The 14,596-nt window shown below is 41.8% G+C and overlaps 2 protein-coding genes across 6 annotated transcripts; both read left to right on the top strand.

Moving 5' to 3' along the window:
- Positions 1 to 181: 181 nt before the first annotated feature.
- afg1la (AFG1 like ATPase a) lies at positions 182 to 7,423 on the top strand. Of its 5 annotated transcripts, none has more exons than XM_077560142.1 (13): positions 182 to 342; positions 1,398 to 1,597; positions 1,731 to 1,782; positions 1,848 to 1,949; positions 2,828 to 2,958; positions 3,050 to 3,149; positions 4,126 to 4,184; positions 4,266 to 4,348; positions 4,438 to 4,508; positions 4,576 to 4,676; positions 4,816 to 4,956; positions 5,679 to 5,789; positions 5,983 to 7,423. In XM_077560142.1, exons 1-13 carry the CDS (start codon positions 216 to 218, stop codon positions 6,118 to 6,120), a joined length of 1,416 nt encoding a protein of 471 aa, XP_077416268.1. In that variant the 5' UTR covers positions 182 to 215; the 3' UTR covers positions 6,121 to 7,423. The 5 variants fall into 5 exon arrangements, with proteins under 5 accessions (XP_077416268.1, XP_077416266.1, XP_077416267.1 ...); XM_077560141.1 differs by having other exon boundaries at positions 201 to 358; positions 1,731 to 1,778; XM_077560140.1 differs by lacking the exon at positions 5,983 to 7,423 and having other exon boundaries at positions 5,679 to 5,973.
- Positions 7,424 to 7,849: 426 nt separating this feature from the next.
- On the top strand, positions 7,850 to 14,450 carry LOC144047856 (forkhead box protein O3-like). Its single transcript, XM_077560138.1, has 2 exons — positions 7,850 to 8,845; positions 10,021 to 14,450. Exons 1-2 carry the CDS (start codon positions 8,297 to 8,299, stop codon positions 11,170 to 11,172), a joined length of 1,701 nt encoding a protein of 566 aa, XP_077416264.1. The 5' UTR covers positions 7,850 to 8,296; the 3' UTR covers positions 11,173 to 14,450.
- The last annotated feature ends 146 nt before the right edge of the window (positions 14,451 to 14,596 follow it).

The following is a 14,596-nucleotide window of genomic DNA, read 5'->3' as shown; positions in this document are numbered from 1 at the left end:
TATATATATATATATATATATATATATTATATATATATATATGTATCGATGTGTGTTTTAAAATGAAAATCCGTTATACATTAAACAGTACAGACTATTTAATATTTTTTCCCAGCAACTCAAAATGGAAAAAATGTCTCCCTCTGTCGGCGATTAAAACGAACTCCACTGTTTTGTTCTCAGTCACTTTGTCCATAAAGTTATTTTCAATCAAGATGGCGGTGTGGATGCCGCTGTCTTCCAAGATGTCACCCTCAGCCTCTCTCGGCTGCACTTTGCTACGGAGAGGGCAGCATTCCACCATAAAACTGCTTAAAAGTGTAATGTCGTGTCGCAGACGAGGTGAGACGGGTTATTGGTGAGTTTGTTTCGTTTTTTAATTCGAAAACTTAGACAAACTCACCATATAAACGTGGGCTAACTTGAGCTAATGGGGCATATATAGTCAAAATAAGCATTGTAGTTTCTACTTGAACTCAATTTGCGTTCGTATTTACTTTACTTTCCACGTCCGGGCAGCTGTCACTACTCACAGTCGCTGGCATGTTTGAAGCAGTGGTGGAAAGTGACCAGTTGTACTCTACAACTGCTTCGTTACTGTAGTCATGTGCGTAAAAATTCAAATATTAATTTATTTACATGAAACAAGCATGGTTAATCAGACACGTCACTACGCGAAAAAATAGCTATATAATAACAAACAAAACTAAAGCCATCATCATTTGAAAAGTGCAATGCATATTAAATTGAAAATGTCAACAACAAAACCCCAAAAGCCTCCTTTGAGCAAATTAATATACTGTACAATTGTACCGTAAATTATGAATGCATTAAAAACCGGAAATAAGGCAAAAATAATGAAGACTATTGCTGTACATCGTTTTCATAATAGGTGCTATGTGTAGAAACAAAACTAATAGTCAAGAATGAATAAGCTAAAGTTGTTAGAAAACAGTGTGAGTAATATCACAGTTGGGAGACATTTGTGATCAAATTCATGAAATTAGTGTTGGAAGTGAAGGAAAATCAGAGCCAGGACAGCAGGTCAGAGTTACATCACAAAGGATAGAACCTGGCAAACTGTAAGCCCCCCAAAAATGTCTGTTAGTTAACTAATTTACTTCGAATTTGGTAGAAGCATAGAAAAATAGATACTTCGTACTACTAATAATAATAGGGCTGACCGATTTTAATAAAATATTCTAATTGTGTTTTTTTTTTTTTTTAAAGTTTCTCTTTCCATGTATTATTTGAAGAAACACAAGCAATAATTAAATATGCATTACAATAAACAATAAATTTATGTTTATAAATGTTTTAGTATTTTAGGTTAGGTTTACGCTAGAATAAATAATAATGAATTGTTGATCTCGTCGTGTTGTTTGTCTAACGCGAAGGCTTGGCGGTGGAGGCCCAGCGTGCGTCGGAGGAGGAGACGAGCGGTGGCTACGGCGGCCCCCTGGATCACTACAGCGGGCTGATCCGGGACGGGACCCTGCGGGAGGACGAGCACCAGAGAGCCGTGATGCAAAAACTGGACCAGCTGCACAAAACAATCCGCGGCTACAGCAATACGCCCACGTCCATCTTCCAAAAGGTATACGGCAATATATCCATATATGACTGCATTGCTACAATGTGTCCAAATATAACGGTATTCCATGTTACTCGGTTAAAAACTTCATGACGATATTGTGCTGAATCATTATTATAAAATTTGTATCTTGTAGTTTTTCACCAGGCCGAAGCCTCCCAAGGGTTACTACATTTACGGGGACGTGGGTAAGAGACACTCGTAACCGTATCACTTTTATTTGCTACCGAATGAGGTGTGATCATTATTTCAGGCACGGGTAAAACCATGGTCATGGACATGTTTTACTCGCATGTGGAGACGGAAAAGAAAAAGAGGGTCCACTTCCACGGCTTCATGTTGGACGTACACAAACGTGAGTGGGATTGTTTTATGTTTAAGGTGGAACTAAATAGCCATATTGTGATGTATTTCCTCGAGTTATCTTGAATGGCACCGTATCAATTCCCAGCCCTAATTATTGTTGTATTTACTTTATAAAGTTTAATAAATAAAAATACCCATTTTATCGTAGTCAGATATTGTGATGTCTGTTGTATCATTCCCGCCCCAATTTAGAATCGAAGAAAGCCGAAGTTTCCAACACTGTGAAAGTACCCTGAACGCACCATTTTGCTTAGCATTAGCAAGTGTGTAGCGTATGTTATTCTGTTGTCCCTAAGCGTCCCTTAAGCTGTTTAATGACATCCCAGTTTGAGTTAACTGTAAAACTAAACACACGACGATAAGAATGACATCCACTGTATATTTAAATACGAAACATGCGTTGTTTTTAAAACATCGCTAGCCTAGCGCTAATGCTAAAAACGAAGGGAGGATCCCGTTCAACAGGAAGTTAGTGTCGACCACACTGCCCCCAAGAGGCCAAAACGCACAGGAACAGTCAGTATTTGTTCTTTCTGTTTTTTATAAGTATTTTCTTTTCATATTTCACGTTCTTATTTTTATTTTGTCCTTGTCCTTTCATGGTATGTTTAAAGTTGATATTTCAAGGATTCAAAGAATTTCTTTTCTCAAAATTCAAGGATGCAAACATCCAAGGATTTTGTTGTCTTAACACACATTTCCACCCGAGGTCCCAGGTTAGATCTGTAGTTTCTTTCTGCCAAAAATCATAAAAATAAAAATCATCAACCTAAAAAAAATGTATTTATCATAGTTGCATATTGTGAATTGTGACGTATGGCTTCCTTCCAATATAATGATCGTGAGATATCGCGTGCGACTGAACAGGCATCCATCGCCTTAAGCAGAGTCTGCCAAAGAGGAAAGCGGGCAAGATGGCCAAATCTTACGACCCCATCGCACCTGTTGCCGAGGAGATCAGCGAGGAGGCTTGTCTGCTGTGCTTCGATGAGTTTCAGGTAACGACCACGTCTGGATGAATGTGATGATGATGATGATGATGGTGATGATTATTGCGCGATGCCTCGCCATGTCATGACGTCATTCCAGGTGACGGACATCGCCGACGCCATGATCCTCAAGCAGCTGTTTGAGAACCTGTTTCTCCACGGGGTGGTCGTCGTGGCCACGTCCAATCGCATGCCTGAAGGTGAGAAGTGAGCTGATGGGAGGAAAGTCATGGACGCAATATTAGGTACAGATCCAATACAAGAGCTGAATTGAAACCAACATGACAGGGTGAATTAAATGCAATTGGAAATGTGACCAAATGTAATTAAAAAATAAAAATATGAAATATATTAATATTATTATAATTATAAATATTAATTGATGACATTTTAAGAGTTTAAATTGAAATGAAATTTGATTTTATCAAATCAGAAATTAAACCACACATTATGTGAGATTAAATAAATCATATTAGATTAAATTGAATTAAGTGGTAAATCAGGAATAAGATTTCATTACAAGTTAAATGACATCACATTAAATTAGAAATTGCAATTCAATTATATAACATAACAATAATAATAAACTGAAATTAGATGTTTGTCGAATTTAAATTAGGAGTTGAATTCAATTGGGCAGATTTAATTAAGTCATGTAGGATTTTAATAAGAATTGGAATTCAATAAGAAAGATTTGATTAATGCAAGAATTAGGATGCAATTAAATTCGATATTAGGTACACTTAAACAAGGGACAAAATATTTATTTAAATTAAGAATTAATTCATTTAAATTGGGAATTCAATTCAATCATTTGATTTATATTGAAGTAAGAATTTAGGTCAATTAAAAAATAAATAGATTAAATTACTCTAAATTGGGAATTATAGTAAAATAATTGCCCAAGTAACTTTTTTCAGAAACCCCCCAAAAATGTAACCGTTTGCATCATGAGGAGATGATTTAGGCAAAAACATTTCTTTTTAATGACATAGACAATTTATTTTAATTATTTGTAATTTATTTATTATTAATTATTTTAAGAGGGTGACGAAATATATTAGGAATTGCAACATAAATTAAAATGAAATTTAAAAAAAATCATGCAACCTTGACACACAATTAGAGAAAATAAAATGATTTGAAACGCCCCCCCCCACCTCCCCTCCTTTCCAGACTTGTATAAAAACGGGTTGCAGAGGGTCAACTTCGTGCCTTTTATTGCCGTGTTGCAGGTAAGACGCCATCTTTGTTTTAGCCCGTAACGCCAAATTAAGTCCACATGACACCGCTCAGTCTACTCAAATATCGTGCAGAAATATTGCCAAACTATTCGTCTGGATTCAGGGATCGACTACCGCAAGACGAACAGACCTTCCAAGGGGAAACTTTACTTCCTGTAAGACATCCATGTATCATGTAACCACGCTAAAAAAAATAAATAAATAATAATATTATTCCTTGCAATTCTTGTTATGTCCACATCAGTTCCAGCGAGCCCGATGCAGAAGAGACGCTTGACAAGCTTTTTGACGAGCTGGCCTTCAAGCAGAATGACAGTAAGTCCTTTTTAACCGGTCATTATTTTGATGATTAGAATGATGAATAGTTACATGTGCTTGCCAGTAACGCGGCCGAGAGTGCTGAACGTGCACAACCGCAAAGTGCGTCTGAACAAAGCCTGCGGGACCGTTCTGGATTGCACGTTTGAGGAGCTGTGCGACAGGGTAAGCCTTAAATACATTTGCATCCATTTCAATGGGGAACTGACGACACTTTGGGTTGCCCCATTTAAGTTGGCAACCCGAGGTTCCGGCTCCTCGCGAACAAGCGTTAGGACGTGACCCGAGCTGTTGATGATTTCAGCCACTGGGGGCCAGCGACTACCTGGAGATCTCCCGTCTCTTCGACACCGTCTTCATCCGGCACGTCCCGCTGCTGACGCTCAACAAGAAAACGCAAGCCCGCCGACTCATCACGCTGGTGGACGCGTTCTACGACCACAAGGTCTGCGCCAACTCATCACCTTTCTTTTGGCAGTTAACCATTTTGGCTAAGATGTCAGTTTTCAGACCTTACTGAGTCCGTTGCCTGCAGTCTAGCCATTGCTTGAAAGTGGCTCTGGATCTTGGCCCAGCCTAGCCACCAGGTCATGGGCAGAGAAACTCATGTGGGATTGGTTGTTATGTTAATATCATTCGCTCGCAACCATTTTGACAACCCCCTTCGCTCCTGGCTGTTTTACCGGACTGATTTTTGCCAGGCCCAAAGTGTATTGTGTTCGATTGCTATAAAAACATGGAACCTACAAAAAGAAACATTAGTCTCTTCTTTCAGCAGGAAAAAAAAGTTATTTCTATCTGTTTCCGTTTTGCAGCAATTAGCATTAGAATATTGCTAAGTTTCATCATTATTCACAAATCTGTTGAAAACAACATGCAACAGGGCCCTGGCTGATCTCTTATGCTTTGCTGCCACCTGCTGGCCATTTTTTTTGCAATAACTACCATTACTTTAAACGACCTCTTCAGGTCAGAAGCTACATCAAAGCCTTCTGTATGCTCTAAATACGTTTTTTTGGGTTTGAATGAGTTAAGTGCAGAAAGGCTCGTTCACAGACACATTTTTAGAAATATCGAAATAACTATTACAGACACGCAAATATTTGCAAAGAAACATTCAAAACAAAAAGTCGATATTTGACAATGTTCACCCGTGTGCCGCTTCAGGTGCGCGTGGTGATCCTGGCCGATCACCCGCTGGAGGAAGTCTTCGTCCTTGAGGGCGACCACGGCCACGACGAGAGCCACATCCTCATGGACGACCTGGGACTCAAAAGAGTTAAGACACCAAGAGCACTTGGCTTCGTTTTTAGGACGCATGTAAAAGTAGAAAAAGTGAAGGAAAAAAAAAAAAAAAAGGAGCTAGGAATAAACTTTGTTTGGTTCGGACTCGATCCGGTGCTTCTAGCGTCACCGAACACTCCAAATGCTCTGAAACCATGATGACCGGACCGACTTCCTGTGTTGACAGGAAGAGGCCAGCAGCCTGTCCATCTTCAGCGGCGAAGAGGAGATGTTCGCCTTCCAGAGGACCGTCTCCAGACTCACCGAGATGCAGAGTGAAGAATACTGGCTGGAGGGAGACCGCAGCCACAAGTCCAAAGAATAATATTGTTCCACATGCTTGGCTGTTTTTTTTTTTTTTTTTTAAATTTACTTTTGCTTGCTTTAAAAAATATATATTTTTTAAACTTTTGCTTTTTTGTTTGTTTGTTTGTTTGACTTTTTTTTTTTTTTTTTTTAGGTACATGCTTTTAATGGATGGAGTTTTAGGGCCACACTCTCATTGTAAAGTTCTACATTTGGGGGGGGGGGAGTTGTATATTATAAAGTTGTATTTTTATAGAAAATAGCACTTCCATGTTGAAAATATACAATTTGACACCTGTAAAATTACAACTCTAATCATGAAAATATACCCCCCCCCCCCCCCTAAAACACAACTTAATTTTTGGACTATTAAAAACGTAGCCTCATGAGCTCAAAAATTTAACACTTTGAGAATATATGACTTTTATAGATTTTTTTTTCTGGAAAATATACAGCTTTTTTTGACGTATTTTCCTCCAATATACAACTTTAATTTTGTATTGGTACAATTTAATCATGATATGGCATTGTAGTACTCTGTATGATTCTGATATTGAAAATATGACTTAGTCTCAAAAGATATATTAAAAAAATAAATAAATAAAAAAAGACTAATAGCATTACAACTAATCTTGAAAATACACATTATTCTCTGAATATTACTTCAATCTAGAATATATATATATATATATAATGTTTTGAATTTTTTTCTTCCAACTTTAATCTCTTAAAATAGTTGAGTCTCACAAGATATAATTTAAATCTCAAGTATGACTTTAATCTAAAATCCTTTTTCTTCTACTTATACAGCTTTGATATCAGAAATAAATCTCAAATATAAAATAACTGTACTCATAGTCGTCAATGCAGCACAACTTTATTCTCCTATTTTAATCTAGAGAATATAAGACTACTTTTTGCTATTTTTACGAAGTATGCGACTTTATTTTCTCATGAGATTCTATCTTTATTCTCAAAAATATGCAACTTTTTTTTTTCTTGACAGTGTGACCCCAATACTCCTTTATAGTTTTTAAATGGAAGCGGGAAAGAAACACTACTCACTCCAACCGATCTTAGTGGGAACACAAGATGTACAGAAATTATTTATTGCAATCTTTCTGCACTTTAAAAGGTGATTTTAACATGAATCTTTTTTTTTTTTTGCAGCGGTCCAACTAAGAAATTGCAAGGAACAATTTAAAGTTTTGGTGTGATATTTATCAATATTGCACACGCAAATTTGTCAAGAGGCGTTTTGTAATTACTCAAAAATTGCAACTTAAAATGTCCTCAAATTAAATGTATACAATATTACTGTACATGTTTTGTTTTTAATTTCAGCGGTACAAGCACCATTAGTAGTATGTGGGCTCCCTCTAGTGGTATGTGAAAGAATCACTGCTTAAAATGGTTCACTTGTATTTAACTATTTGCATATAATCAGTCGTTTGTTTCTACACTTTTTAGATGTTTGATAAACTTTTGTTTGATACATTTTCAATTAAATAATTTTTAGCACAGTTTTAGAATGCAGTATTAATATTCAAACTGAATGTTACATTAGATTACAATAAAAATATACAATAGTCTTAAGTATTTATTTTAGGTGCTACTTGGTGCAAAAAGTTACCCTAAAAAATACTTTTTTCCAACGCTATTTATTTTTAGTATAATCTGCACCCTGCTGGGCATCCCCATGGGGGGGCCAAAGCGGTGACGTCACTGCCCTATACTGTCACTTTAATTCGGAGCAGCGCATAGGAGGAAGAGGAGGAGGAGGAAGAAGAAGAAGAGGCGCAGCTGCAGAGTTCGTGTCGTTGAATGAACGTTTTGCATGTGCAAACATCACTGTGGAGCTCGTGTGCTGCTGAGCGGGGAGCATTTCTGCAGGGACGAGGAAGGAGGTGCAACCGATGAAGATGCCCAGGAAAGTCGCGGGGGGAAATGGTCAAGATGGCAGCGGAGTGACGTGTTAAATGCTTCTGGGTGCTTGCGGAGGAACGCCGAGCCAACATCGCACCCCTTCAATTCCCTGTCTCGGGTCCGCGAGGAAAAGCCACCGCGATGTCTGTTTAGCACGCATTCCAGCAAATAGACGGTAACCGACACCCCCACACACCCCCTCCTCCACCCCACACATTGATGGAATGCGACCCGAGTGACTTCCCGACCCACTCATCGCCCACCGCGACATGGCCGAGGCCAGCGAGCCGAACGTGGAGATCGACCCGGACTTCGAGCCCCAGAAGCGGCCGCGCTCTTGCACTTGGCCGCTGCCCCGTCCGGAGCTCGGCGCGGCGGACAAACCGGGGGCGAACGACGCTGATGTCATCCCGGAGGAAGAGGATGACGACGACGAGGGAGGAGCGGGAGGAGGCGGCGGCGGCGACGACGGTGCGCCCCGGGAGGCCAGCGGGGCTCTCACGCCGAGCTCGCTCACTCCCGCCGGCCTCCGGCTCGCCTCGCGACCCCTCGCCGAGGAGGCCGCGGACGGCTCGCCGTCCTCCGCTCAGCTGGCGGCGGCCGCGGCGACGGGGGCCAGCGCGGCCTCGCAGCAGCTGCGGAAGTCGTCGGCTCGCCGGAACGCTTGGGGCAACTACTCGTACGCGGACCTCATCACGCAGGCCATCGAGTCGTCCCCCGAGAAGAGGCTCACCTTGTCGCAGATTTACGACTGGATGGTCCGCTCCGTGCCCTACTTCAAGGACAAGGGAGACAGCAACAGCTCGGCCGGATGGAAGGTGAGCGAGCTCCGGACGTCGTCGGTCCGCGCACCTGCAACCGCGACATTGACACGGCATTGCAAATGTTAGCACATTTTTCAAATTATTTTGAAAGTGTAATGGGGAAAAAGTGAACTCTGCACAGTTGTCTCCACATTTTCAGCCTTATTCCAAAATGGATTCAACGAAACCCCCGCTCAAAATGCTGCTCAACATTTAATCGTTAAAATAGTAATAAATGTAGTGAAAACTATGAGACGCTTTATTTCTTCCACGTTTTCTTACAGCCTTCTTCCAAATTTGATTAAATGCACCCCCCCCCTCCTCAAAAATGTGCCCTTTAGTGACAACATGAAAACCTTTTTGCTTTTTTGTGTGCAAATAATTAAAAAAAGAGAAAAAAAAACTAAACTTTAGGTTTACAGCCTGATTCCAAAATGTATTGAACGCATACCCCTCAAAATTTTACACATTACTCTCCATAACTGTTTAAAAAAAATGTTTGGACATTTATTAAAAATCAAATAATAATTAAATATATAATTTAAAAAAATTATCACATCATTTTTTTCCATTAAAATTCTACATTGCAATGCCTAATAATGATCAGATGAAAAACTAAAAAATTGGGATGTGACAAATTCTTGGAAAAAATGTATATTAAAAAATCAAATATATTTGATTCGTTTTTCAAAATACAAGCATTTTTTTTGCTTTGACTTATGAGTGATAACTTGAGATATGAGTGCTGTATGATATCAGCAAACAACTTGACTTCACAACAAACAACAAGAAGAGAGAAGAATTCTTCAAATAAAAAGCTCAAAACTCGTCTTTAAATGCAAATTTGATGTGGCTTTTTGTATTTCAGGCCACGTTTGTAACTTTGTATTGTAAACGTAGTTAAGTCATTTAAATAACATGCCCGATGTTACATCACGGCACAGACAGTCACGCTTCCCGTCGTTGCGGATTATAGTCCAGCCTGGAAAACCAATTCATCTGTCATGGAATCAAGTCTGACGAGAGCTTTGCGGGATTTAGATGCGCGCGTGTGCGTGCCAGGGAATAGGATCGTAATCCAGCGCGTGGAACGCGCGGCAATTTTTCTTGAAAGAACGACTATTAATTCCCAGACAAGATGAGTCGATTCATTTTCCCGTTCTCGCTCATGACAATCCTTACCTCCGCAGAACTCCATCCGGCACAACCTGTCCCTGCACAGCCGCTTCGTGAAGGTCCAGAACGAAGGCACCGGCAAGAGCTCGTGGTGGATGGTCAACCCGGACGGCGGCAAAGGCGGCAAGGCGCCGCGCCGCCGCGCCGTCTCCATGGACAACAGCAAGTACATCAAAGGCGCTCGGGGCCGCGCCACCAAGAAGAAGGCGTCGCTGCAGGCCGCCCAGGACGGCAGCTCCGAGAGCTCGTCCAGCCTGTCCAAGTGGACGGGCAGCCCGACCACCTCGCGCAGCAGCGACGAGCTGGACGCGTGGACCGACTTCCGCTCGCGCACCAACTCCAACGCCAGCACGCTGAGCGGCCGCCTGTCGCCCATCCTGGCCAACCTGGAGCTGGACGAGGTTCCCGCCGACGACTCGCCGCTGTCCCCCATGTTGTACTCCAGCCCCAGCAGCGTGTCGCCGTCCGCCGGGCACGCCGGCCTCTCCGACCTGGCGGGCACCATGAACCTCAACGACGGGCTGATGGACGACCTGCTGGACAACATCAGCCTGGCGCCGTCCCAGCCGCCTCCCCCCGACGAGGACGACAAAGACCAGGGGGGGGCGGTGTTCACCTTCGGCAGCCCCGTCGGCAGCTACGCGGCCAACCCGCTTTTCAGCCCCGCCTCCATCACCAGCCTGCGCCAGTCGCCCATGCAGACCATCCAGGAGAACAAGCAGACCAGTTTCTCCTGCGCGGCGCACCTGACCCTGCAGGACCTCCTCAGCCTGGACTCCGGCAACGTCCTGCTCACCCAGTCCGACCCGCTCATGTCGCAGGCCAGCACCGCCGTGGCCCTGCAGAACTCGCGCCGCAACACGCTCCTTCTGCGCAAGGACCACGTCTCTTCTACCGTTCCGCCGGCAATTTCACCCGCTCCCGGCGGAAATGGCCTCAAGTCTCCCGGCAAAAGCCCCGGCCGGGACGGTTTCCCGGCCGCCGCCGTCGCCGAGCTGGACCTGGAGGTGTTCAACGGCGCCCTGGAGTGCGACATGGACTCCATCATCCGCAACGAGCTGATGGAGGCCGACTGCCTGGACCTCAGCTTTGACGCCGTCCACAACGCCAACGTCAACCCGGCGGGCTTTAAGCAGGCGTCGGCGCAGAGCTGGGTCCAGAGCTGAGGGGGCTCAGAACGCGCCGGGAAAAAGAAACTCTGTATTTATGGCATCTTACCTTTCCATCTTATTTAATTTGAGGTGTGACGATAAAGAAATGAGACAAGCTAGCCACACGCCAATTTACCAGGAAGACAGTATAAAAGGGGCTACTGGCTACCCAAGCTAGCTTTTTTTTTTTTTTTTCCTAGCTCACTGTCCTGCTCGTAAAGTTGAAGTGGATCTGGTTTCCGGGTGGTATCGGAGACGGCAATGCTGAAAACCACGACCAGAGTGTTAAGTTTAACACCCGATTGCACACGGCCCTTTTTGTGTCGAAAGCAATTGTTGCTGATGATGCTAAGTGCTAGCCATGCAGCTAACGGTTATGGCTCAGGCCTGCCAAGCTATATTATTTACGTTAAAAGCAGTTTTCTCTGTCCAAGACGCTAGCCCGCGTATCAAATCACATCAAGTCGATACGAATTCTGTCTGAAAGGCGCAGGCTCTACCGTTAACACCTTCGGGTTACTAGCTATCTAAGTTAGCTTTTTTTGGTTACGTTGTGTAAGACGCTGACGTGGAACGAAGGGTTGAATTCATCCTGTGAATTTTCTGGCTTTCCAAGTTAGCATCAAAGATGAATCGCTTGACCGCTAGCAAGTGTGAAAGATGCTATCGGCTAGCAAAGCTAGCATTTCCGCAGCTTTTCTCCATCTTAACCGGAGAATTTGCTGGCTCGACCACGAACACATCTGATGCGCCAATTTGCCGGGAATGACAATCGATAGCAAAACACTAATCGGCGAAGAGAGTCGTGAGCGGTCAGGTTTCTTTATCGTCACACCTCGCATGTTTCGGGTACTGTACTCTCAAGTCTTTACACACACACACACACACACACACACAAAAATACTGATCAATGAACCTGAGCGATGTGTCATACTGGAACAGGAACAGAAGTTGCGTTCGTCTCAGGGAAGATGATTCCGTTTTCTCGCATCGTCATTTTTGCCAAACCAGGGCCGAGGGCCCGTTTACATGTGGGGAGAAAAACTAAAGGAGAATACTTGACATCTTTTTATTTGTATTTTTTTATTTTTTTTTGTCTTTGAGAGACTAAAAGGAAAATTTGACACACACCAAATATGAACGTGTACAGCTAATACGAGCGGACACATTGTGTGCTTTATTTTTTTATTTTTTTTGGGGGGGGTTGCTTGTGATTATTAGTGACATCATTGTGAAGTTTAGTTCTTGAAGGTACGTAGCTCGACACTAGCCCGCAGCCCCTAACCATGGTCCACCTTAGCAGAATATCGGAAGTAGCGCTCACTGGCGGATGCAGCATTTCAACACCCGATTACCGTCGCCGATTCATGTAGCGGTTCGGCGCATGCCGTAGCCAAACACAAATACGTCCTCACCCTCACATCGACAACTTAGCCCAACAATATACAAACATTGTTACTTGAAGCTAATGCCGCTAGCAGCGTTAGCTCATGCGGGCACGAGCCGGCGCGTTTTTGATCAAATCAACAATTATGACAATGCAAATGTTTTTTTTTATTTCTGGAATCAATCCACGATATTTAGGAATTACAGCAACGGCTCATAGGTACAGTGCTTAACAAATTTATTTGATCATCCGTTCAGAAATGAGAATTATTGCACCTTGTGTTCACTAATATTGTGACTTTTTGTATATGCTTATTTTAGACTTCTTTCTCAGAAAATTTTAACTTTTTCCAATAACTTTATTCTTGTAATATTAAGACTTTTTTTTTCTTGTGGTGGTATTGCACCTTTTCCACCATATATTGATTAACAGCTTTTTTTTTTTCATAACACTTTTGTTCACTAATATGGTGACTTTTCCCGCATTAATCCACAATTTTACCTCCCAGAAAATTGCAACTGCAAGTACAAAAAATTGTATTGCAAAAATGGAAACTTTTTCACGGTTGATTCTACTATGTAGAGTTCATTTGCACACTAGTGGTTCGTAATATGGCAATTTTTCCCCCACACTATTTTACACCCTTTCATTTTGTATATTGTTGCACATTTTTTATCACAATATGAAATTCTTGTAAAAATTTACATTTTCCATGTTGATTTACTTTTTTCTCTCACTAATATCACACTTTTATTCCACTAATGTGATTATTTTCCCCACATTAATTTTGCACTTTATTCTTGGAATTGTGGCTTTTTTTTTCTTTTTATATTGCACCTTTATTCCACTAGTGGTGACTCTTTTTTTCCTCATATTAATCCACAACGTTATTCCCAGAAAATTGCAACTTTTTATTTTTATTTTAAACATGAGTTAACAACTTTTTTCCTTGTCCATATTGCTATTACAACTTTTTCAACCCACTTTGAATAAATTCTCTATTTAGACTAACAGTATGTTGGTTCTCGTAATATGGCCATTTTTCAAGTTAATTAACTCACTTTTTCCTCACACTATTGCACTTTTTATGCCTGCTATTTTATGATATTAGTGTAATATTACATTTACAATATTGAACTTCCCATCGGGTACTGCTTTGAATATGTTAGTTAAGCACTGTATGTTGCCCATTAAATCCGCTTTTTTTTTTTTGGGCTAGTAGCTTACCCAAGCTAACCGTTAGCTTCCTTTGGCCCCAGATGGACAATCCAGACCAAACTAAACGACATGAATTGTTTACTATAATGTTTACTTGTGCGATGCTGCATCCCCCATTTTATCACTTGTATCGTAAAAAGCTACAAAGGACGGACAGTGTGCAATCTTTCCGCTTTGGTGACTTGTCGGTGCTATTTAAAAAAAAAAAACAACAACCTTGTTATCAGCACTATAGCAGGTGCTGCCCCCTTGTGACGGGAGCCGGTATCTTCAGAGCCATTTCATTTCATCGCCACAGTATTTGAAAATATTGCCAAACGTTTCTGCGTATGCATAGCTAGAAATCCCGTGTGTAGATAGTAGGAAGCATAATTATAATAAGGGCAACAACAAAGTTTTTGTAAGACCACCAGGATCTTTTTTTTTTAAATTTATTTATCATATAAATTGTGTGTTAAAATAGCCTTTTTGTTCACGCGCATCCATTTTAATGCCGCCTTGTTTTTAAACCCTTTTTTTTTTTTTTTAAGTCAAACACTTTTTTGTTGTTGACATTTTTTAAGTGTAAATCATTGGTGTGCACTTGTCATCCTTCTCCTCTTGCTCCTACCAGAACAAAATGGTGGTGTTTGCCAGCTTCTCAAGAGATGGTGCATGTAAATAAAGCTTCCAGAGCCACTCTAGCAAATGTGTGTGTGCGTAAAATTCAATTCCCCCCTTTCCGCCCCCAGAGGAATTGCATGGATGCAGGTGGACCGGGGAGGCCGCTTCCTATTGGCTGTCGGGCTCCGAGCTGCCGGCCAATCGCGGCTCTGTATCCGAGAGGAGCACAGC

Source organism: Vanacampus margaritifer, chromosome 1 (genome assembly GCF_051991255.1).
Source record: "Vanacampus margaritifer isolate UIUO_Vmar chromosome 1, RoL_Vmar_1.0, whole genome shotgun sequence".
Classification (NCBI taxonomy): domain Eukaryota; kingdom Metazoa; phylum Chordata; class Actinopteri; order Syngnathiformes; family Syngnathidae; genus Vanacampus; species Vanacampus margaritifer.
The sequence above is the reverse complement of the archived record's forward strand: the minus strand, read 5'-3'. Positions and strand labels throughout refer to the sequence as shown.

Coding starts and splice junctions, on each gene's coding strand:
- LOC144047856 (XM_077560138.1), top strand. CDS start 8,297: ATGGCCGAGGCCAGCGAGCCGAACGTGGAGATCGACCCGGACTTCGAG. Junction 8,846..10,020: donor ACAGCTCGGCCGGATGGAAG/GTGAGCGAGCTC, acceptor TTACCTCCGCAG/AACTCCATCCGGCACAACCT.
- afg1la (XM_077560139.1), top strand. CDS start 216: ATGGCGGTGTGGATGCCGCTGTCTTCCAAGATGTCACCCTCAGCCTCT. Junction 3,150..4,125: donor GTCCAATCGCATGCCTGAAG/GTGAGAAGTGAG, acceptor CCTCCTTTCCAG/ACTTGTATAAAAACGGGTTG. Junction 4,509..4,575: donor GGCCTTCAAGCAGAATGACA/GTAAGTCCTTTT, acceptor TGTGCTTGCCAG/TAACGCGGCCGAGAGTGCTG.